The sequence below is a fragment of the Amborella trichopoda genome, chromosome 3 (genome assembly GCF_054954075.1).
Source record: "Amborella trichopoda isolate Santa Cruz 75 chromosome 3, AtrichopodaSantaCruz75HAP2 v2.0, whole genome shotgun sequence".
In the NCBI taxonomy this organism is placed as follows: Eukaryota; Viridiplantae; Streptophyta; class Magnoliopsida; order Amborellales; family Amborellaceae; genus Amborella; species Amborella trichopoda.
Genome location: NC_142338.1, coordinates 47596565 through 47622797, shown reverse-complemented (window position 1 = coordinate 47622797; position 26233 = coordinate 47596565). Strand labels below are relative to the sequence as shown.

The 26233-nt window shown below is 32.8% G+C and overlaps 1 protein-coding gene across 2 annotated transcripts; it reads right to left on the bottom strand.

The window, feature by feature from the left end:
- Positions 1–14296: 14296 nt before the first annotated feature.
- Positions 14297–25184, bottom strand: LOC105421400 (bark storage protein B-like). 2 transcript variants are annotated; one of them, XM_088861005.1, is made up of 6 exons: positions 24728–24847; positions 23960–24050; positions 16202–16398; positions 14827–14992; positions 14591–14596; positions 14297–14533 (listed from the first exon to the last, which is right to left on the bottom strand). In XM_088861005.1, exons 3-6 carry the CDS (start codon positions 16267–16269, stop codon positions 14318–14320), a joined length of 456 nt encoding a protein of 151 aa, XP_088717131.1. In that variant the 5' UTR covers positions 16270–16398; positions 23960–24050; positions 24728–24847; the 3' UTR covers positions 14297–14317. The 2 variants fall into 2 exon arrangements, 1 of the variants encoding a protein (XP_088717131.1); XR_016051385.1 differs by lacking the exons at positions 14297–14533; positions 14591–14596; positions 14827–14992 and having other exon boundaries at positions 16274–16398; positions 23960–24045; positions 24728–25184.
- Between the last annotated feature and the right edge of the window lie 1049 nt (positions 25185–26233).

The following is a 26233-nucleotide window of genomic DNA, read 5'->3' as shown; positions in this document are numbered from 1 at the left end:
ATAGGATTTCAAATGGTCCGATGTAATGTGGGCTCAACTTTCCTTTCTTGTCGAATCTCATAATACCCTTTATTGGTGAGATTTTTAGGAAAACTCGATCACCTTCTTCAAATTCAAGATCTCTCCTTCGGTTATCGACATAACTCTTTTGCCGACACTGAGCTGTCTTGAGCCTTTCACGAATTAATGTTATTTTATCTGTGGTTACCTGGACAATTTCGGGCCCTAAAAGCTTTCTTTCACCAACCGCGTCCCAACATATGGGTGACCTGCATTTCCTTCCATACAGGGCTTCATATGGTGCCATCTGAATACTGGCTTGGAAGCTATTATTATAAGCAAACTCAATCAGGGGTAAATGGTCATCCCAGCTTCCTGCAAGGTCAATAACACAGGCCCTCAGCATATCTTCCAAGATTTGGATGGTCATCTCCGATTGTCCACCAGTTTGGGGGTGAAAGGCAGTACTAAAGGTGAGTCTCGTCCCCATGGCTGACTGTAGTCTAGCCCAAAATTTAGAAGTAAACCGAGTATCCCTGTCCGATACAATACTGACAGGAACTCCATGCAACCGCACTATTTCCTTAATGTACAGCTGAGCCAGTCGATCCAAAGTGTACGTCGTGCGAATCGGTAGAAAGTGGGCAGCTTTGGTTAACCGGTCCACAATGACCCAAATGCTATCATGTCCTGAATTTGTTCTAGGCAAGCCAGAGACAAAATCAATAGAGATGTGCTCCCATTTCCATTCTGACACCGGTAAAGGCTGCAACAACCCAGCGGGCCTTTGATGTTCAGCTTTTACTTGCTGGCATGTTAGGCATTTAGACACAAATAGTGCTACCTCTTTTTTCATATTATTCCACCAAAAGGTTTTCTTCAGGTCCTGATACATTTTAATACTTCCGGGATGTATTGTATAACGAGAATGATGTGCTTCTTCTAAGATAGCTTTCTTAACACTCTCATCATTCGAGACACAAACCCGACCTTTGAATCTTAGCAAATCCTCACTACATATAGAGAATTCATCTCTTTTTCCTTACTTCACCTCTTCTATAATTGTTATAAGCTGATGGTCTTTCTTTTGTGCCAATCGAATTTGTTGGATTAATTAGGGTTCCGCCTTAATATTGGCAATCATACTTACCACACCATTAATGGACGGAGTTGGATGCCAATCCACTATTTCCTCTAACAATCGTATTTCTTGGATCATTAAATGAGCTAAGACTCCCGTAGATTTTCTACTTAGAGCGTCGGCCACAACGTTAGCTTTTCCTGAATGATAATGGATTGTACAATCATAATCTTTTAAGAAATCCATCCATCTTATCTGCCGCATATTTAAATCTTTCTGAGAGAAAAGGTATTTCAAACTCTTATGATCCGTGTATATTACGAATTGCTCACCATATAGATAATGCCTCCATATTTTTAAAGCGAATACTATTGCGGCTAGCTCCAATTCATGAATTGGATATTTTTTCTCATATTCTTTCAACTGTCTGGATGCATATGCCATACTTTCCCATATTGCATTAATACACAGCCCAAACCTTTATGTGAAGCATCACTATAAATCACAAATCCCCCACTGCCCTCAGGAATAGTTAAAATAGATGCTGAAGTTAATCGAACTTTTAGTTCTTGAAAACTCTCCTCACATTCACTTGTCCACTCAAATTTGACATTTTTCTGTATCAATCGAGTCAATGGGATTGCGATTCCAGAAAATCCTTCTACAAATTTTCTGTAATATCCTGCCAATCCCAAAAAGCTTCGAACTTCAGTCACATTACTTGGTTATTTCCAATTAACAACGGCTTCGACCTTTGAAGGATCAACTGATAGACCTTCTTTTGATATGACATGTCCTAAAAATGTCACTTGTTCAAGCCAAAATTCACATTTACTAAGTTTGACATACAATTTATTTTCTCTTAATATTTGCAATACCATTCTTACATGCTGCTCATGTTCCTTTTGATTCTTGGAATAAATTAAAATATCATCGATGAATACCACAATAAATTTATCCAAAAAGGGCCTAAAGATTCGATTCATCAAATCCATAAATGTAGCCGGTGCATTAGTTAATCCAAAAGGCATAACTAAAAATTCATAATGGCCATACCTTGTTCTGAAAGCTGTCTTGAGTATATCTTCACCTTTAATCTTAAGCTGATGGTATCCAGATCTAAGATCAATTTTTTAAAATACTTGTGATCCTTGTAATTGATCAAATAAATCATCAATTCTAGGTAATGGATACTTATTTTTCACTGTCACTTGGTTCAATTGTCTATAATCAATACACAATCTCATAGTCTCATCTCTCTTTTTGACAAACAGTACTGGAGCACCCCAAGGTGACACACTGGGCCTGATAAAACCTTTATCTAATAATTCTTCCAATTGTTGTTTCAGTTCTTTAAGTTCTGCAGGAGCCATTCTATAAGGTGCCTTAGAAATTGGTGCTACCCCTGGCAATAATTCAATGGAGAATTCAATTTCCCTGTCAGGCGGTAATCCTGGCAATTCTTCAGAAAAAACGTCGGGAAATTCTCGGATAACCGGAGTGGTATCCAAATTAATTTCTTCCTTCCTATCTTCTTTGATATAGGCAAGAAAGCCTTGACACCCTTTTCGAAGGAGGCGATTAGCTCGAATACAATAGATTAAATATGATGGGGAGTCTTCTTTGACACCATTGAAGTAAAATACCGGTTGATTCGGAATACTAAAGGTAACAATTTTCTTATAACAATCAATACTTGCATGGTATGCAGAAAGCCAATCCATGCCTAAGATTACATAAAAATCTTGAATTTCTAGGAGTATTAAATCAACCAACAGTTCCTTTTCTTTCATCTTTATTACATATGATTTGTACACTATATTGGTGTTAATTGAATCTCCCATCGGTGTGGCTACCTCTAGAATATATTCTAATTGTTCTGGTTCTACCTTTAAGTGGCATGCAAAGTGTTGTGACACAAATGAATGAGTAGATCCAGGATCAATCAAAACATGAGCTACTTTTTGAAAGATAGTAAGAGTACCTTGGATCACTGATTTTGAGGCCTAAGCGTCTTGCTCGGTAATCGCAAATACTCTTCCCTTCATCTGAGGCTTTGGAGCTATCTCTCCCTTCTTTGGAAGCTGTTGTGTCTGTAAGCTAGGACATTGTTTAATCTGGTGTCCCAATTTTCCACATTTAAAACAGGCTCCGGTATTCCAATAACAAGGGCTTGATCCATGATTTTTCCCACATTTTCTACATGTTTCTATTGGGCTTTGAAATGGCGAGGGCCTTGGCTTCTTGTTTGGCCTTTCAAACTGTTGTCGATTAGATGATGTAGGTCTAACATGACTGTTCTGATTTTTCGTCTTTTGGTAATCTTCAAAATCTTTTTCGACAATTTGGGCACGATCCACTATTTCAGCATAAGTTCTTAATTTCAAGACTGATATTCTGCTTCTAATGGCTGGCCTGATACCCCTTTCAAATTTATTCACCTTTCTTGCCTCATTGTTAATCATATGTGGTGCAAACCTGGCCAATTCAGTAAACTTGGCCTCGTACTGTGCTACTGTCCTATTTCCTTGGATTAATTCTAGAAATTCCATTTCTTTTTTGTCTCGATTAAAATATGGGAAATACTTTTCATTAACTGCTTCTAGAAATACTTCCCAAGTCAAGGTTTTATTTTCTTTGACCAATACTCCTTTTACCATTCGCCACCAGTGTTGTGCCTCACCTTCTAACATAAAAACCGCCAAGGCCACCTTCCTATCATCAGGACATTCCATAACCTCGAATATTTTTTCCAATTGCATAATCCATCCCTCGGCTTCCAGTGGGTTTACAGCACCCTTCAAAGAAGATGGGTTTAATTTCTTAAATTGTTCGATATTGCTCCCACCATTTCCTGTAACTGACTGCCTGGGTGGATTGTTGTTTTCCATCTGATGTTGCATTAGAGCAACCATATTTTCCAAGGCTTTGTGAATTCCTTCCATATTGGCTTCAGCTATTCTGGATCCTGACTTTATCACGGTCTGTACACACAATAAATGTGATTTTAAGTACATTCTTTTTAAATTTCCTAAGGATCTTAAACCTATTGCTCTGATACCATAATTGTCACACCCCAAGAATTTACAATACTATTATTCCTGAGATGTGACGGACAAAACATATATACATCTATTGATAGGACAAATTTACAGTGGCGAGGTCTTACAAAGTAAATAAAGAAAGCTTGTATAACAACAGTATCTTCCAAGGTTGATCTTGATTATCACTCAAAATGAATCCGCAGTTATCCTGAAAAAATGTTTACCATAGTTTGATGAGTTTGGCTACTCAGTAAGTGATCATCATAATCCTAAAAATAATCATGATTGAAAGATATCAATATTTTCCAAAATGAGATCTATTAACAGAAATGCATCAACAGTTTCACTTTCAATAAATGCATAATTAAGTCTAATCCGAGTAATTGAAATGCTTATAACACTTTTAACGACAGTACATAATTCAAAGGATTTCACAAAATACCCTATTGGCGTCCCAAGTAGGTCACCTATATACCCCATCAGCGTCCTGATGGGTCCACTTAATCCCTATCGGCGTCCCGGATAGGTCCACTTAATCCCTGCAGGTCCACTTATACCTCACCGGCGTACCGAATGAGTCCACTTAAACCCTACCGGCGTCCCAGATAGGTCCACTTATACCTCACCGGCGAACCGGACGAGTCCACTTGCATACTTAAATTATTTCTAAATCTCTTTAAACATTCGAAAGCAGCAATATCATGTACTCAACATATCACTGAAACCATTAATATGAATTTCACTTAAACCATTAATAACAGTCACTCTCTATAACATTTCAAAAATAACCAATCAAATATTCAAATTTAGAAAGGTAGCAGTTTGTAAAGGCATTCTAGCATAATTGCCAATTTAATATGTATAGAAAAACTCTTATAAAAATTCAAGAATACGGAATTATCACAATTTATGGAATAACAATTCACAAATAAACATTTCATAACAATACTATAATCAATTGCAAAAATGTCAATTTTTAAATAATAAGGCAGTCATTTGCACATGAATTTTACAATGTCTAAATTTTCAAAACAGTAGAAAGAAATATCACAATTTTACTAAAAGCAGAAATATCACATTTATTTCTAACAATAGACAAGAAAAATAAATAAATTTATTTTTCTAATTTACAGCATTCAAAATTTCTAACATAGATAAAATATCACAATTTTTATTAAAAAGATTATTTTTCAAGATAATGAGGTCACGTGCACATAAAATTTATCGCGCCTAAACTTCATGATAATAAGCAGAAATAATTATTTCATTTTATTTTTAAAAAGAATGGATTAATTTTCGAGACAATGAGGTCACTTACACATAAAACTGATAAAATAAAGATCCTAGACGGAAATATCACTATTTATTAAAAATAGACTATTTTTCAGAATGACGATGTCACTTACCCACAATTATTTGAGAGGGAGCTTCCGATAAAAAAATTCGGTTCGAGAGAGAAGTTCACTGTGTTTCGACCAGAGAGAGAGATCTCAAAATTTTGTTTTAGGGTGGGAGTGCTCACATCCCCTATTTAAATTCTTATAACGTATTATTATATTGTTTTATTACGCTCTACCTCATACCTGAGATGTCGCGTTAAAAGCAGACTTTTATCGTACGAAAACGACGTCCGCTAAAGGACGTTGCCAGCTGCAAGCAGCAGGAGGCAAAAGCAAGCAAGCAAAACAGGCAAACAAAAGTTAAACGAAGTAAAATTTTTGAAAATAGTGATGGTCCCCAAGGACCATCATACTCAAACAGACCATCACCTATTTAAAAGCATCTTTTCTCCTTTTTTTTTTTTTTTTTTTTTTTTTTTTTTTTTGGGATTGTTACAAGGAACTATACTCAAATAATATCAAACAGTTTGATAAGTTTTAAGCCAAAATTTAGGGTCACCCCCTTCACAAAAATTGTGTTTTCATGAGCCGAGATTGTTGTGAATGTTGTATTGGGTCTAAATGACTTATGAATCTCATGTTATGCCATTAAAGGTGGACTGTGTTCACTGTGAAACACCAAAAAAATAATCTAATGATGCCTTTTGAGCTAATGAGCTTGATGATATGTGTGCTTGAGTTATGCTTTGTTTTGATATGCTATGTTATGATAAGACATGCTTTGTTATGGAAAAAATTCATGAAATGAACTTCTACTCTGTTATGAAATGATAAATGTGCATCGTTGTAATAAGACATGCCTATGCAATGATGATTGTGCATGGTTGTAATAAGACATGCCACAAATGTGATATGAAGCGCTATGCAATGGATCATCCATTGGTAGTGTGATATGATATGATAAGAAATGTATGAGGCACTACACAACGGATCATCCGTTGGTAGTGTAATGTGATATGATGAGAAAATTGTATCGACAGTTGATATATTTTCCTGACTCCCAATGATAGAAAGGGTGTTAGGATGTGAGTCACATGGGATGGTCGTACCCCCTAATAAGCATGTAGGGCACTATGCAATTGGTCATCAATTGGTAGTGTAACGCCCTCCAGTTAGAGAACAATTGAGAGTCGTGTGTTGCAATGCCTCCGCCTATCAAAAGCGCTAAAGTGCAATGGAGAATGTGTGTGTGAAGGCATTACGAAATGGGCTACCCATTTGTCATTGTTTTCCCTCTTAAGTGATGGTAGAAGTTTTAAGCAATGAGATTGGCTTGGCCTGATGGATATGACTTCTACTTCAGAAGTAAGGGAACTAGGGAGTGAGTTAGTTGACAATTGTTGTTACTTGCCTAAATACGTCGATCTGTTAAGACTTGTACAGTTGAATGACTAAATTGACCTCTAATTCGTATCATATATGATTGATTTGATTTGTCATTGTTTTACTATGATTTATGCACTACACACTAGTAGAGATGATTTTGATACATGGCTCATGTTTTATAAGAATTGCATAACACCCTGAATATTGTTATGAGATAATGTTCATAGGCACGAATGCATGACAACTTGATCTATTTAATGGGCTTTACAACTCACTCTTTCATCTTTCATCTATGTAGAGCGAAAGCCGCAGGTGGAGGACGAGCGGCTTGGTGATCGCGGTTGGCGGTTGGAGCTCTGTGCTTTTTGTGGAAGTCTTTTTCAATTTTCTGTTTTAGATGGCAGTGGCCATGTAGTTCTTGTCTATTTTGAAGTCATGTAAATGTTATTGGGCCCTTGAAGCCTTTGACATATTTGTAATACCTTTGGATCTCTTTTATATATATATATATATATATATCCGGAACTTGGTTTTCTAGTTTTTTTGGTGGTTGGAGTTTGTTTTTCTTTTGTGATTTTCTTTGATTCCTTATTCTTGAAGCGTTGAGCGTTCTCCCACTTGAGTGGCAGTTGCTACATTTGGTCGCGGTCTCACACCCTATTGTCCTCCGACAAATACGGTAGGGGGTAGTAGGCAGGGTCGTGATAGATCATGAATATAAAAAAATAAAAAATAAAAAAAATTGAAAAACTAGAAATAATAATTATACTAACAAAAATTTGAACCGTTAGTTACACTTGTTTTTAGATGGACCACCTATTTGCATCCATCTTAAAGATAAATGCTTTATACCTCTGGACTGCACATTGTAGAAATGCCGTCCAGCCCGCATGAAACAATTTTCCTTTAAAAAATATTGTTTACAAGTACAAGGAAAAAAAATACATTACATAATTTATATTGCAAATAAATTAATAAACATAATATCAGATTTGGGTGTATAATTATTATTTATAATAAACATGATTCGAGAATTTAAATATAACATTTCGAAAATTATATTAAATTTTTATTGTTGTATAAAATTAGTTTTTGCAATAATAACAAATTAACAATAAATTATTTATTAATATTTGCAAAAGTTAAAATATATTATTTATAAATACAATCTAAACTAAATATGAAAATAATATAATGGCCATCTACCGTTGATTTTATATCCAGCCATCTACCATTCGTCCTTGTATCTAATGGCAAAGAAGAGCAACTCCTCCGCAATGGAATTTCAAAAGTAAACAAACGGTGACCTCCACCGTCATCGATGAGAGTAGCCAGTTTATGTTATCATAAAGTGGGCGTGGCGACGGGAGAGAGAGAGAGAGAGAGAGAGAGAGAGAGAGAGAGAGAGAGAGAGAGAGAGAGAGAGAAAGATAATATGGGATTATTTGAAATGGGAGGAATGGAGAATTGTTCCACATCGAAGAGTAAGTAAACGTTTAACATCTATTAAAGCGCCATACCCATGCACATGTGGTTTGTAGGCAAGCAATTGGTGACTAAACTGGATTTCGTGTAGCTAATAGCCTAGATCCCGTTTTATTGCTGGATCCGGAACGGTCCAACCGATAACCAATCAAGATCACCCAACTCCGGATGGAGTCGCCAATTTTTAAAACACATGGTCTCATTCTATACTTTCCTTACAAATAACGCCCGTATACTTAAAGGACGAGGTTAGCATGCGGCCAGCCTGCATATTGTAGAAATGCAGGCTTGGTAATAAATAGATTTTTTAAATATAATTTGATTTTAATTTTTAGAGAATATATAATCTTTACCATGGAGATCATGAATATGAAAAAAAAAAAAAAATTGAAAACTATAAATAATAATTATATTAAAAAACCATTTGGACTGTTAGTTACAATTGTTTTTAGATGGACCACCTATTTGCATCCATCTTTAAGATTGACGTTTTATACCTCTGGACCGTATATTGTACAAATGCATTCATGAAACAATTGTTCATACTTAAAAGAAAAAAAATTGTGAAAACAATGTTGAGGATATATAGTGATATAAAACATTAAATTATTATGAACAAGAATAGTAACAAGATTCCAAGTTTTTAACTATTTTCTTGTCAATTTAATTTGCTCATTAGTGAAATGAAATCGGGTTTTCCTTGGCCTTGTTTGGTTCATAGAAATCGGTATCCTCGGAAAATGCCTCTCTTGAAATTGGTATCTCCAAAAGGTCGCATCTCTTCCTAAAGTATAGGTGTTGTTGTTTGGATAGCATCCAGTAGGAGACATAGTAAATGTCCGTAAGAGGGTGGATTGCCTAGAAGATATGCATCCTAAAAAACATATATTACGATATTATAATATTATTTAATAATATAATATTATATTATGTTATATTATAATATTATATAGTATTATATATGCAAAATATATATTGATTATTGTATATAATACATTAATTAATGTATATAATATTATATACTTACTATATATAATTAATTTTAGTTATTATATATATTAATTTTTTATAATATTATAAAATAGAATAGTATATGTTACATTATATATGTATAGCATTTCTATTATAATATACAAATTAATTATATATATAAATATTATAACTATAAATAATTATTAGAATTATTACATATAATTAATATATTAATTCTTATCATTATTATTGAGGATTTTTTTTTTTCTTTTTTATGAGACCTGTACCTCCTCTATAAAATATAACTTACGACAAGTTTTTGGGTCCCATCACTCTCTTTCAATTTTTTGAAAATATTAATTCCACCAACTTTGGTAATATTAAGTCAACCTACTGAATTTACACTTCCACAAAAACTGCTTTGGAAATCAATTTCTATGCATGCAAAAATGGGACAAACCAAGTTACCAGTTTCAAAACTACCCAAATAGTAACCATATACCAAAAACGCCAGGAAACCTAATACCACACACTTCTTCCTCCTCTAAGAACTAGTTTTCTTAATCCCAAAGCAAACCCAAAAGTCTCAATCCTAAGAGACATGGAATGCACAGAGGAAAGGAAACAAACGTTTAGAAATCGCCACTACTACTATAATTGCTGTAAATCTATGCCTTAGTGTAATGAACATCCATGTTCCCGCTCATAGTTTCCAAAATTTAAAGGGTGACATTTGTATAGAGCCGAGCCTCTAAACAATCCAAGTAAATCCCTCCTTCAAATAGTGGTGAGAAATGTGGTTTCAATACTAGAAATCTTTATGATAGCCTTAAAATATATTTTCATCTTTAAAGCTTAAAAAATGGTGTAGATTGAGCAGATCTATGAAAACTTCAAAATCTTGAAAATTGACGGTCTAAAAATGCATCACAAGATGCACTATTTTCAAAACTTAAAATCCATTTGTTTCTCATGACCATGTATCTTGATGTCTAGATGATCAGTTTGACGATATTTGGGAACCTCTTCTAATGAAAATTTGGAGGTGGGCTCTACTTTGATTGTTTAGAGCTTCGGCACTATATAATTTTTTTTTCCAAATCTAAATGCACAGCATTATCATTCAAAAGAAAAGAGGGTATATACGTGCACAGCAATAGGTGCACCTTGTGACACAAGTATATATGATATGTGATGATTTGGAAAAATGTCTCAAAAATTTTAGACAAAGAGTGAGTTTGATTGATATAAGTTGGGGGGGGGGGGAAGAAAACTAAATGAAACTAAAAAGATAATTTTTCCAATATTTTAGATTCTTTTTAAAATTACTAAGCATAGAGAGAGGTATATATATTGATTTGGAAATTTACAGCACAAAGATTCGTGGACCTATCATTGTTAGGATATTTGATTGTTTGAAATAAAATAAAATAAGATGAAAAGTTCTCAACATCTATCCCATATGTGTATTTTTCATATATATTGCATTGTTGGAGAAGGTAAACTTTTTGCATCTTTAAGAACATTTACTATGGTCATCTAGACGGGATCGGTTAGTCCAATCAGTCGGACCGCTTACAAATGCTTTGATCAGTCTAGTCCAAAATAAAAAACAAATTTGACTTGAAACTGATTAAAAACCAATGCGAGATTGATCTTAGGGACTAGCCAATTTTGATGGGTTATACTGGTTTAAACAAAGTTGAACAAATTTTTAAAATATCTTATATTTAAAAACTGTTCTTGATATTGTCTTTATTGTTTTTAATCCAGTCCAACAAACAGTCAAAACATTTTAGTTGGACAAGACCTATCACCTCAATACATGGTCCAATCCTGATATTTGGTGTTCCCCACCTCAAAAGGCACCTTTAGGTGGGTGAGAACATATAAAGGCTCCACATCAATATCCTCTCCAAAAGCACACCCAAAATCACATAATGATTTGGAACTAAAAATACTTCAAATTTATTGCCACCCCTAAACTCAAAGTTGGGTTCCCAATCTGAATGGTCCAAAGAATTTAGAGCTTCTGTTGAGTTCCAAGTCAAAATTTCTCAAGGGAAGCCACCAGAAAAATATTTCATGAAATAAATGGGTGTATGCTCCATTTTAAGTGGATAGTGAATCTAATGGATGCGAACCTCTTTTGGAAATTCAAATCAAATCTTATTTGAAAGATAACGTTTCACCACTGATTTGGGACCTCACTTTCTCAAAACTCATTTGCTAATAAGAAAGCTTTTTTGTTGGGAGAATGTTGAGATTTGAACCCTAGACGTCCACTGCAACTTCACCCCCACTACTAAGCCAAGAGCCCAATACTCAATTTAAAAGGAAATATGCTCGAGAGGTGGTATTGAACAGTATAAGTTGGTTAGCTCAGATTTAATATTGATAAATCCAAATGTGGACATGTGTGGGCATTTTTTCTATTATTTTTTTTATATTTTTTATTAAGTTTTTTAAACTCAAAATTTGGATAAAGGTGCACTGAAGCAAGATGCACAAGGACCATAACTAAGGTAGTCCTGCACAAAAAAAAAGGGATAAAAATGCCAATCATTGTTGGTGAATGTGGGCCGTCAGATGCTTCAATCTAGGCCATCCAATCGACAACTATGTCACCTCCATTGTGAGGTTGGAGAAAATGATAATCCCCATCATTTGCTTAGTGGTAGTCATATCATTTTAGTGCTAACCATGTTTTTTTAATCTCTAGGTTTCTTTGAACCAAGTGGTAGACATCAATTTGGATGAAGAAGGTCAAAGGTTCAAACCTCTTTAAATATAGGTGTGTTTATGTGAAGAAGATACAAACAAGATGCCCATTCTAGGTTCCTTTGGATTTGGGATGTGAATCTAAAAGTAGACTGAAATACAACCTATGAAACCGCGAGAGGCTAACCTTAAGAAAAAGGGAAGTTTATCAAAGGGAAAAATACAAATAGATCATTTATTTAAAGTAAAAAAAGGTCACAATTACTGGTATCCGTCAGATTTTAAATCTTGTGAGGTCACAATCACTATTGTCCGTCAGATTTTAAATCTTGTGATTACGGTGTGTTATTAATTAGACTCAAAGTTAAAAAAATAAAAACTTCTCGAACTTTGTGACACACCTTAAGCCATCCAATTTAACATCTAATGACTACGAGTGATTGTGACATCCTTACGAGAAAGGTAAATGGTCTTATAGTATACAATTTATTGTCAAAATACTCATAAGAGATCAATTATTTAGTAATTTATACATGTTATTTGATTTAATTTAAAAAAACATCCATCAAAATACATGTGATCACAAGTTGCAATACTTAAAAAGGGGCAAACTATTAAATGAATCTTCCAAAAAAAATGAGTTGCGAGAAAGAATATTAGAAATGGGTTAAGAAAACTCGAAAAAGGATAGACAATATAGGAAAGAGAGAACAACTATTAAAATAAACTTCTTTTTTTTTAGGTAATGGTAACCAGGTATAGGGGTGCTACCACCTCGACCTAACCCCTTTCCTATGAAGGCTGCTTGCATTGGCTTGATGAGAAACAAGTCAGACTTCTTTAAAGATTTAGAGATGTACCCCACTATAAATCCCCCATTCTCAAGGTCCCTATAAATTTCCCTAATCTTTTCATTCATAAAAGATGGGAAAATTTATGAAAATGTTTATAAGAGATTGATTATAAACATTTTATCTACATTAGCCATAAAACTATAAACAACTGGGAATGTAAACATCTGTTTGATAACATACTAAAGCATCAAATGAAGCCGAAACACATGAACAAAAATCAGTAACACCATGAAACACCCGTTTGATAACAAATTGATTGCATGAAACTCTTTAAAAAACAAAAAAAACTATGATATGATATGATAATATGGAAATCAAGAGCACTGGACAATTGAATATCGCGGAATCGAGTTTCTAAGAGAGATAAACCATAAATTACGCTTAATAGAGAGGGATCAATGTCTTACCAGGCCCGAGAGAGAAAGACATAGGTCAAGCCCAACACCTTTATGCAACTTTAGAGTGCTTAATATTAAACCTTTTGAATATGTTAAGAAATATTTTTGGAGAGTGATTTACTATTTATTTTAGGATACTTGTTATATGCATAGATATTGTAGGAAATAAAATCTCTCTCTCTTCCTATTTGTATTTGTGCATGCATCGTTCACATCTCTCTCTACCGTCGATACGCATGTTTTAGGGTTTATTTTAGTATAACTTAATATTCCATAAAAAAAATATTTCTATTCCTTTGAATATAGATACTGTCTTTCTCTCTAATTTTGCTCTCATCAAATAGGTATATACTCTCTCTCTCTCTAAATGGTTTGACATCTCTCTCCGTCTGCCTAAAGATGAGCATGCTACAATCTCTATTTAATTTAATTTTTAAATATTCAATATTTGAAATAGTCGAAAAAGGATAAACTATTAAAGGAGAGTAATTTCACGCAATTGTTGTAGTATGGTAACATAATGAAACAAAGACCGGCCGTTTGTTTGACCCAATTTTTTAAATATACACTTTTTCATTCTAATGAACTATTACAAAAAAAAAAATGAAAACACAACCCAAAAAGTGTTTGTTAGTACAATTCACATAGGCCATCCATTTTAGTGAGATGTGTAGATCTAAGCCTTAGAATGATCTTTATTCTTCTCAAATTTGTTAGATAATTTTATTATCATTAGATTAACAACATTAAAAAATAAAATTTTGATTTTGAATTTATAAAGGTCTAGATTTGAAATTTACCAAATGAACAGTCTAGATTCAGTGTTGGAGAGGACTCATTTTGACCATATATAGGATGCAAATTATTATTATTTGAGACTGATTATTGAGATGATGAAAGTGTGCGTGAAAAATTTCAGGTCACACAAATGCCATAAACATGGTTTAGAAGTGTGGTTTCACGATACTATAGTGACATGGTGACGTGATATCATTTCCCAATATGAGAGGGGAGTGTTATTCAAAAGCTATTTGTTTTAATGAACTTCCCATGAAGAAAACTCACTAAAAAACTCAAACTCATTGCTCAACTTTGAAATGTTAATGAGCTTTATGAATTCAATGGCAGCTTTGACAGCATTAATGGATGCCAAGGAGCTAAGAGTTGTTGATGACCATGACTCACCTCCCCCTCCTGCTAGGTCCGACCCCCCTCGAAATACAATTGATGGCACTTTATTTGACATACATGTCTACAAAAAAACAGCGGTAATGAAGCTAGTGAGCACCCCTCCCATTAATTGAGTAACCATTAACTTGCAGTGAAAAGGAACAATAAAATGATCTAATTATGGAGAACATGCATGAAAAACAAGGAAAAAGAACTTGATCAAGTTGTAAAAATATCAATGTTTTTAAAAAACGCTAATTTGGATCAGAATAGCCCAATCCAGATTGATTTTTAAAGAAATAAGTCCGGTTCCAGGTGGTTCCTATGAAGAAAGGGAGGAGAGGGGGGAGAGTTGAAATTGTTACGATCCATAACGACAACAAAGCTCTCTTCATCGACAGTGGAGACCCCGAATTGGTCAAACATGAAATTCCGAAATGCCGCATTATCAACAAAGATATCAGCTGTTGAGGCCCTAAGCCCAAGCACCACTTTTGGAGTTTTAGGCAGGCAAAACGTCGCGTTTATGCAGCGTTGCAATTCCAAGTCCTGAAAATACCATAAATCCAAATGTTTTTTTTTTTTTTAACAATTTATTTTAGCCAGTTCTTCGAATTAACACATTTGATTAGCTAGTCCGGTGAATTATTATTCTATAATGAAATAACAAATTCCACACATTTTTTTAACAATTTATTTTAGCCAATTTATCTGCATTTACATAGTGGAGGGTTGGGGCCTGTAGCATGCAACTACAGGATATGGAAAAAAAACTATTTTAAGTTGGCTTGCATATTGAGGGGGTTCTATGAGATGGCATTTAGGCTATTCTACCCTACAATCCAATTCATTTTGGATGCCTTCTTGTAATAAATATCCTCCTTGGTTATTTAATTATAAATATATAAAAAGAATCGAATTAATTAAAGACCTCTTAATAAATATTTTATATTTTTTAAAAATAAAAGGTAAAGTCCTTGAAGAACTATTTGGCAAAGTCTACTTGGATTTAGCTTAAAAAATAAAAAATATTTAAAAATATAGTTTTAGATGATTTGAGTGGTTTCTAATATTAATTGGGGGAACTTTTCTTGTCACGCTTTCCAACTTTTATGTTTCTATGCATCAGTTCTATTTTAATGATTTCTATTGCTTCTTTTAGTTTTTGCTGATTTTAGAAATTTATTTCGCCTCTTTTTTATTTTTTAACCTTTTTCCATGCACCCGAGCCTCGACCTGGTGGGGAGTTCCTGGCCCAATGAGATCCTAAAAATATTGGATAAAGTAAAAGGATTGTATACTATGAAACAATTTATCTTTCTTACAAGGAGGACACGATTATTTCTAGCCATTAGATGTTAAATTGGATGGCTTAAGGTATACCATAAAATTCGATTATTTTTTTCGCACTTTAAGTCTAATAAAGGATATGCTCACAACCACCTAATTTGAAATCTAAAAGACATGAGTGATTGTGACCTTCTTGTGTTAAAAGTATAAATATTTTAAACACAGTGGAATTTTATATAGAAAAATTTCTTATGCTTTTTTACCCTCTTCAAATTGTAATCACACAAAGTAAAAAATGTGTTTGCTACCTTTCTCGCCGTGTAGCCTTTGACAATAAAAGTTTCGTTAATGTTAACAAAAACGAAGAAAAAAAAGAAAAAAAAAGGGTGCTTGCTAATGGCCATTAATGTGATAGTTACTTAAAAATCAATCACTAGTTTTTATTTTATTTTTTGTAAATGTTACCTTCAGCTCCTCTCCCATTTCCAACCATGTCGATTCCATTTTGAGCCAAAATACTTCTTCCATTTCTCTGTTTTCTCATAAAACTCCTCAGATTTAAATTGCACCACTTAATAGTCTCTCTCCTTTTGTTGGCAAATCGTATTCCCCAAACCTTAATTGTGGCAATTGATCCTCAAAATCTGAAGAAGATCTCTGCAAAATAAATGAATAATCACAACTTGGTCGTGGTGTTAAAAAAAAAAAAGAAAAGAAAAGAAAAACTAAACTAAAATTTAACTGACAAATTTTGAAACATATTTATCCAAAAAAGAGCCGACCCCAATTAATTGAAAAACAACTATGATGATGACGATTTATCCAAAAATAAAATATACACATCGGCCCACAAGAAACTCAAGGGCATTTTGGTAAATAGGTCAGGCAATCTAGAGCTTGGAACGCCCCAGGCATTGTAAGCAGGAGGAAAATGTCTCAATTAGTGAAATCCTGCCCTTAAGAAACTTCACAAAGCGCCCTTATATGGCTAAATAAAAAGGAGTACACTAAGGAACCAAAAACCAATCTGGATTGAGAATCAATGGGGCAGAAGTCTGTTTCGGAATTAGGAATCAGCCAGTCCTCTACATAACTAACTGGTTATCTAACATAATTGGTCGGTTCTGTCTAGGAACTGGATGATCTGGCTCATTGCCCGAGCCAAATTGCCTGGTTCTCACTTTTTTTTCTTTCTTTTTTTTTATTTTTATTTTTTTATAAAATTGATCAATTTTCCGGATATGATTACCAATGTAGATCGGTGATTCGCTGATCCAAACTTATTTTCCACATGGTCAGTTCAACCAATTGATCCAGGTATTTAAACACTCTTGTAGTGCTTGTCTGGTTTCATACTGCATACCAGCGTTTTAAAAATCGCCGAGTCGAACCGGACTCGCCCGGTTCGACTCGGAATTCACGAAAAAGGGACCGGATCGGTTCAAAAACCGGGAATCGTCCGGTTCTAGAGAGAACCGGACGATTCCGCACAGTGACTCGCCGATTCACTGTGCGGAATCGGCGAGTCCGTGAAGAACACGGGTTGCACAGTGTTCTTCACGGATTTTTTTCAAATTTGTCATTTTTTGATCACTTTTTTTGTTTTTTTCGGCACGTGATCTGTTTTTCAGGCTGTAAACAGCTTTATTCAGCTTTTTTAACGATTTAATGGTGGAAAAATTGGTTGTTTTTGGATCAAGAAAAATTCGGGGTTTAGGGTTTCCGCCATTTTTGAAATTTCATGCCAAATAGGGCATGAATCTTTCAAAATTTGTTGGCATATTGATCTTAAAGCTGTGAATCAAAAGATTTTGTTACTAATTTGTGAAAATCGTTGAGAAAAACAGACTTTTTTGGAGATTGAAGGCTTCGGTTCACAAAAACAGGTAAGAACTTTGGGTTTTTTTGTTTTTCCGCCATTTGATTTATTTCATGGCATATTTTGAACAAAATGAGTTCAATAATTAGGGTTTTTAATCTTTATTGTGTCTAGTATGATTTAAAATTTTTAATTTTACGTAATCTGGTCAATTACAGCAAGAAATTTGATATGAACAGTGAGATGTCAGGGGAAAAAAATTCCGCTGTTTTTTTTTTTTTTTTTCCGCCTTTTGATTTTGTTTTCATGATATATTAGAAATAATGTGTTAAAAATTTAGGTTTTTGATTCCTTATATTGTTGTTTATCAGAAAATATAGTCAATTGGATGTAATTTATTCACTTGGAGGTGAATTTTTGAGTTAAAATCGCTTATGTAAAACGACTCTGTGAAGAACAAATTTTTTTTTTTTTTTTTTTTTTTTTTTTTTTTTTTTTTTTGTAGCCCATGATAGAATTTTTTGTAATCTATGATCGAATTTTTTGTAATCCATGATCAAAATGTTTGTTTTTTTTTCTTGTAATCCATGATCGAATTTTATTTTTTATTTTTTATTTTTGTAACCCATGATAGAATTTTTTGTAATCCATGATCGAATGTTTTGTAATCCATGATCGAAATGTTTGTTTTTTTTTGTAATCCATGATCGAATTTTTTGTTTTTTGTTTTTTATGTAACCCATGATAGAGTTTTTTGTAATCTATGATTGAATTTTTTGTTATCCATGATGTAATTGTTTTTTTCTTTTTTAGTAATCCACGATCGAATTTTTTGTTTTTTTTTGTTTTTTTTTTTTGTAATGCATGATCGAATTTTATGTAATCCATGAACGAATTTCTTGTAATCCATGATAGAATTTTCTGTAATCCATGATCGACTTTTTTGTAATCCATGATCGAATTTTATGTAATCCATGATCGAATTTTTTGTAATCCATGATCGAATTTTCTGTAATCCATGATCAACTTTTTTGTAATCCATGATCAAAATGTTTGTTTTTTTTACTTGTAATCCTTGATCGAATTTTTTGTGTTTTTTTTTTTTTTGTAACCCATGATTGAATTTTTTGTAATCCATGATGGAATTGTTTTTTTTTGTTCTTGTAATCCACGATCGAATTTTTTGTTTTTTTATGTTTTTTTTTTTTTTTGTAATCCATGATCGAATTTTATGTAATCCATGATCGAATTTTATGTAATCCATGATCGAATTTTATGTAATCCATGATCGAATTTTTTGTAATCCATTATCGAATTTTTAGAAAATTTATGAATTTTTTTTTTTAATCCATGATCGAACTTTTTGAAAATTTGTTAATTTTTTTTTTAATCCATGATCGAATTTTTTGAAAATTTGCTGTACTTTTTTTTTTTATTTCTTTTTATCCATGATCGAATTTTTTGAAAAATGATGATTTTTCGAAAAGATGTGAAAATCGTGATAAAGTTTTGATTATCATGATGTATTAAATATTTAAACCTAATTTTTAATTTTTATTGTTTGAGTTTGCTGTAATTTTTTTTTTTTTTTTTTTCATGATCGAATTTTTTGAAAATTGATGATTTTCCGAAAAGATGTGAAAATCGTGACAAGGTTTTAATTATCATGAGGTATTAAACCATATTTTAAATTTTTATTGTTAAAGTTTTTGTTGAAAAAATTGTATGTTGATGGATTATTTATGCAAAAAAATGCATGTTATTATATTTTCAATACAAAACTGTATTTTTTTTATTTGTTGTTCATGGATTTTTAAGTTGGAATGAATGATGTTAGCCGGCTCTTTGAAGAATTGTTTTTATTATTAATTTTTTAATGCAAAAAATGTATGTTCTTGATAATTGAGTTGTAGCCATGCTTGGAGCTTGCATTTTGTATTATTCTAAATGTTTGTAATTGATATGTACGAAATATTATTGTCAAAAAAGGTATTTTGCAATAACAAATAACAACGAATATGACTACATGAACTACCGCAACATATTATCACTACATATTGTGATTATTTTTCTTTTTGAACTGTCAGGTTAATTTAAACTTTTTACATCTTAAAACAGTTGAATCATGTCAAGATCTATAGAAGACCCTGCATGGCAACATGGGGTCAGACTTGATCTCAACAAGAAAGACAAAATTATTTGTAATTACTGTCAAAGAGTGATAAGTAGTGGGGTACATAGGTTCAAGCAACACTTGGCAGGGGTTAAGGGAGAAGTTTCTGCATGCACTAGTGTCCCTACTAATGTAAAAAAACAGATGGTGGCAATTCTTAATGCTAGCAAAGGTAAAAAAATTGCCAAACATAGGACATATCAATATTCGCATATTCATCCAAAAACATGAAAATTCTTAATGGAGTACCCTCATTTTTTATTGAATTCCTAAAAAACAATATTTATAATGAATTTTAATAATTTTTTCGGATTTTTTTGAAGATTTATTCTGACCGATTCACCCGATTCCGATCCGGACCGCCGATTCGCCGATCCGGATCGCCGATTCACCGATCCGGATCGGTTTTTGAAAAGCCCGATCCGGGTCACCGATCCGGTTTTTAAACCATTGCTGCATACTAACAACTTCTCATGATGTGGCCTTAACAATGGAATCTATACGAGCGCCATTCTTCTTCTCAAAGTTTGTTATTACATTTGTACCTATGTTTCTTTTCAAACTTCCCACATTTTTTTTTTTTTTGACAAAATTCTTTCCACAATTTTGTTATTACATTTGTACCTATGTTTCTTAACTTTTTTTCCTGAGTTACCCCTACTTCCGACCTTGAACGTCCAATTTTGAGTTTGAGACCACTTCCAACTAAAATCGACCTCTAATTTAAGCTCCTCAAATGGTGCAAACCTAAGAAGATCTAAAATGAACGATGCATAAAAAATTTCGGAGGAGGAAGATTTTTTAACACTTGGAGTTGATTTTTAGGTTTGGGTGCGGTTAGTATAGAGCGGAGGCTCTAACAATCAAAGTTAAGTGTACCTTCAAATAATATCCCGAAATGTGGTTTTAATATTGGGAATATTTGTGATGACCTTAAAATATATTTTTATATTTAATTATAAAATTTCAAGTTTAAAAAATAATGTAGATCAAACAGAGCTATAAAAACTTGAAAATCTTGAAAATTGATGGTCCAAAAATGTATTTCAAAATGCACTATTTCCAAAACTTCAAGTCCATTTTTTTCTCATGTCCATGCATCTTGTTGTAAAGATGATCAATTTGAAGATATTTATGTATCAAAATAACCTCTTATTGTGAGACTTTTGAGATGTGCTCTAATTTGATTGTTTAGAGCCTCGGACTTGTATAAACTTTTTCTTTTAGGTTTTTCGCCACTAAAATTGCTTTTTGGTAAGATTTAAGGTACAGCTGTATAAAGCCGGGCCTTTAGGAGATACTTTCGCTTTCTTAGGGTGGGTGAGCTAGTGAGGTTTTGTGAAGCCGTGCCTTCATAAATTTTGGTAAAGCACCTCTTAAAAAACTTGCCTTAGAAAACTAAATCGGGTGCCGAAAAGACTTGAGATGGTATAAAAAAAGTTATTTGTATTTCTAACTATGGAATTTGAAGCTCTAAAGTGATAAAAATATGAAAATGTAAAATGAATAGTTCATAAAAAAAAAGTATTGCAAGATGAACAATTTTAGAGGTTCAAATTCATTATCTTTATGTGCAATTTGTATAAGATGTCAATCTTAAACAATCGGCGCATTTCTAATCATGCTAGAAGATGTAATTTAGGTGCCCATAACACTCATGATAATGTAAGAATCTATTTTAACACCTAATTTAAAAATTTAAGGCTCTAAAAATAATGTAGTATATTCGAAGGTCTGATTGCCTGTCTAAATGGGTGACACCAACATGCATGCCTTGTATAAATGGATATGATAACCTAATTGAGCATCCAATAGCATGTCCCATTTTTTTGGACATCTTTCATTTTAGAATGCGGCGGTTTTTTATATAGTAATACTATTTCTCAAATGGAAAAGGGGCTTGGGTCGTGATAACACTCCGGTCATAATCTCATTAACATCATTTTACTAATACCTTCAAAAAACTAACTCCTAAACAATTTGAAAAAAACATGTAGGGCCATTTCTTCTCCACTGAATTAACCCAAAAACACACCAACATTATTGTTCAAATAAAAATACTTTTTTAAAAAATAATAAAAAAAATATATTTAGAATAAAATAATAAGAAATTATACATATTTAGATATGTCAATTTTAAAAGGAATAAGTTTATATAAGGATGCAACCTCAAAAATCCATCGGAAAGGAAGTTATAATGTTGAAAAACCCTTTGATTGATCATCTCGACATCGAGATGTATGACCATGAAAAAAAAGGATTTTAAGTCTCAGAAATAGTGCATTTTACAACATATTATATACACCATCCATTTTCAAGATTTTTCATATGTTTATAGATCTACTTGATTTTAACCATTTTTTAAAATTTAAATTTTATAATTAGATATAAAAATAGATTTTGAGATAATCCTAAGAACATTTTACATCAAAATTATATACCATGATAAATTTTGAAGGTGCACCTTACTTCTACAGTTACGGATGCATCCGTATGGCAACTGCACCCATTTGAAATGCCAATTCTTCATAAAATATTTTTATTTTTTATTTTCAAAATACAAAAATTGATGGCCATTTTTATTTTGTAAATGGGGACAATTTTCCTTGTCTACATAAGTCAATTTTTTTGCTTAAATCAATTTTAAAAGTTATTTATCTTTACATATGAAAATTGTTCGTATTTATATAAGTCAATTTTGAAAAACGCACGGAGTTATTTAAAAAAATAAAATAGCTTGAGTAAGGAATAGAATGATTTTATTTTGAATTAACAGTCAGCCTAATAGTTTTTAGCTTTTTTCCGTGTTGTTGTGATGCAATCTTGGACTGGACTATAAGAAAATATTGATGAATAAAATTTAGATCCATAAAGTGACAATTTTTTGTTTATTAAATTTTATTTTATTTTTGCGAATTTTACTATTATTATGACACAAATTGTAGTGAATTTAAATATTGACGTAAACAGCACATAATATTCAACACACACGTACGCGAACACATATACACCCGTATATTGTAGAGAGTTGTTATGTTTATATGACATTTTTTGAGGTATATGATACTAGCATCAAATACACAAGTCTTTTTTTATGTAACATAGAGCATATCCATATAGGGAAAGGTTTTTATGCTTCTCTTATAGTATAGAAGTTATATCCTCACCCAACCATTCAACCATTCAATTTTGATCAAGAGCGCCACTCACCGTTTGATCTTAGATCCGATGTCTCAAAATATTTTATTTTTAGTTTTTTTATACAAACTGTATGAATATGAAATTTGGTAAATACCATCTTCTCATTGGGGTGCACCTATAAAAAGTATTTAAAATAATTTTCTGATAAAAATATAATGATCAAAATACCCTTTGAAACTTACAGGGGTATTTTGGTCATTTTATTTTATTGAAATTTTTTTATATATATTTTTCGCTAGTGCGAGTTTAATAGATGAATGGATGTCTAAAATTTGTTGTCAACATAGTTTATAGAAAAAAATTAAAAATAAAATAGCATAGAGACGTGACATTGTGATTGGAGCAATCCTAGCCCTCCATTCAGATTGGACGGTTGGATGAGGGAGATGATAGAACTACTATGCTATAGGGAAAACATAGAAAGCTTGCCCATCTATATATACTAAAAAATTGTGAACGTCACAATATGCACTATTTTGATTGCTTTCATGTCAATGTTCATATGACCCATTATAAGGGTTTTCAATGTCAAAACATCTTCAAGTGGGTTTTTGAGGTGTGCCTTATTTCTACAGCATAAGGTCAACACCTTAGCACGGAATTTTTGCCTTGTTGTAATTATCAATTATTTGGAGTGGGAATCGCATACTTGTAGATTTTTCGGCCTCCAAATTCCAAATGCCTCCTCACCAAGGACCAAAAGGCTCACTATAAGAAGTGGTTTTAATGTTGAAAAATTCCCAATTAATCATGTCGACTTCAAGATATATAATATAAAAAATAATTCAAATAACAAAATAATATTGTAGTACATGGACATTAGTTTCAAGATTTTTTATTATTTATAGATCATTATACTTAGAGCTTTAAATTCATAACTCGAGATCCCAAGCTATTGCAAAGGTTTATTGGAGGCGCATCATACTTTGATTATTTTCAATAGCCAACATATAAAGGGAAAAATATTAGAGAGAGAGAGATTATTATGAAAAAAGTTTGAGAGAGAAAGTGAGAAAGATTATTACCATTCACTCCCATGAAACGGCATATGCTAGAACTTGGGTCCCCAAAGGACAGGGAGGTATTTGTGCTCCCGCTGTTGCATAATGAACTATCCTATACACATCAAACAAATCCATTAGAATTTGCACTGTTACCTCTGCATTCAACTAAAACAACAACAAAAAATCGAAATTAGTCGGCTAGTAAATTATCATCATAAGAGCGTTTTCTAAATTATTTGGGGTCAGTTATGCAACTTTTGGACTGACAAAATCAGTAAATTGAAAATTATGTACAGTATTACTATTTATCTTTGATACAAATAGGTCATAATTACTTATAACTATCCCAAATTTGAGAATTTGGATGTGTCACAAAGTTCAAAAAAAATTATTTTAAATTTTAGACTTAGTTAATAGAATATATATAGCCACCCAATGTCACATCTAATGGTGAAAATTACTTGTGAGGTAAATAGTCTCATTTGTATATTTTTTCGGTAAATTAATATCTCCATAAAAAATTTACTAAGCTAGCAAGTCTAAAATAAAAAATTATGAAAAAAATAGAAAAATCAGAACCTCCTCCGGCCTGACATGACGTAAATGACATCTTCCTCTGAATGGTACCGATGTTAAATCTCCTCCCGGTGAAATCATTTTCATTGCAGTAAATTTCAAAGTTTAACCAAGATACGGGATCGAAATTTCTCATATTGCTGGCGAGACGAGTGAATGTGCCGTAAATTTGAAAGAAAACTATGTGGAAGCACCGGAAAATTGAAAAGTTACCGGAGAATTCGAGGAAGGGGATTTCAGGGCTCGGTGTGAAGGCGCCTGAGCTGAGGAGGGCGTCAGATTCCTGCGGATATGCCATGACCAGGCCAAGGTACGGTCCCTCTGAGTTCACTCTCTCTGCTGTTTTGTACGGAGGGTGTGACGAGAGAAGAGAAGCTGAGGGACCAGTAAGGCCATGAGAGTCAAGAACAGCCGTCGGATCTGGAATCCGGCGTAGATAGAAGGCATTATTTGGTCCGTCTTATTCCCGGCCATGGTGGCCGGATGTTTGCCCGGGAAAATGTGTAAAAGCTGGTGTTCAATTATTTAGGGGCTCCATGGTCAATTTCCCATTGTGAAAAGCAGGCCCTATTTTCCTATTATCTTTTATTAAATGGTGCGGTTTGTACTGTGTTTGGGCTCTAAACAATCAAATTAGAGCCTACCTTCAAATAGTATCGAGAAATGTGTTTGTAATAGCCTTATACATCTTTATTTGTAATGAGCAAACCTTCCAAATTTGTGTAAATCAATAGATCTATAAAAATTTTAAAATCTTGAAAATTGATGGTCAAAAAATACGTTACAAAATACATTATTTTAAAAACTTGAAATCCATTTTTTTTTCTCATGTCTATGATGTCGAGATGATCAATTGGAGGATATTTGAGCATCAAAATAATATCTTCCAGTGAATTTTTTGAGATATGTTCTAATTTGATTGTTTAGAGCCTGGGCATTATATAAACTTTTGGGCTCTATATAAACTTATCCTTAAATCAATGGCACATGCGTCCAAAAATAATAACTCGGGGGCAGTTCTTTTGAGTTTTAACACTATGAAATTATTGGGCGCCCTCCATGTCCCGCATGAAAGGACAAACCCTAGCCTTAATAGCTAGAACCAGTTGCTGAAAATGATGCATGGATTGGACCGGCCGATTCAAATTAGAAACAGTCAAACAAGTGAACTGTAAACTGGTTTTAAGTCTGATCCAGCCCTTAGTAAGTCATGTAATAACAATATATTGCCGTACTATAAAATGATAATTAAATTGGTTTTGGTGCAAAAAGTCGGATGCAAAAATTCGGGAGAAAAATATGGGTCCGCAAAAATATCACAAGTAAATATATTGAAAATATATCAGATTGGGATAAAAAGTCAGGGCTAATAAATTGGATATGCTAAAAAATAAAATTTTAAAATTCTAAAATGTGAATTGTTTGTAAAAGCAATCAATAAATAATGCATCCGTGAAAAATTTATTAAACTAATATAATTAAGTCATTTAATTTAGATGTCTTGTGATTCTCATGCCACTATCCAATATTAAATACATAAATAAGGCAACAACAAAAAATGATAAGGTATAGAGTAACTAGAATTGTCCAAATTTAAATATAAGGCATAGTAGATTCATCATAATTAAGATATTGTATACAATGAAACCATTTATCTTTAGTACAAATAGGTCATAATTACTTGCAATCAACCAATGTGAAATCTAATAGCTTGGGTAT

Coding starts and splice junctions, on each gene's coding strand:
- LOC105421400 (XM_088861005.1), bottom strand. CDS start 16,269: ATGGAAGAAGTATTTTGGCTCAAAATGGAATCGACATGGTTGGAAATG. Junction 14,993..16,201: donor GGAGAGGAGCTGAAGGTAAC/ATTTACAAAAAA, acceptor TCAGGACTTGGA/ATTGCAACGCTGCATAAACG.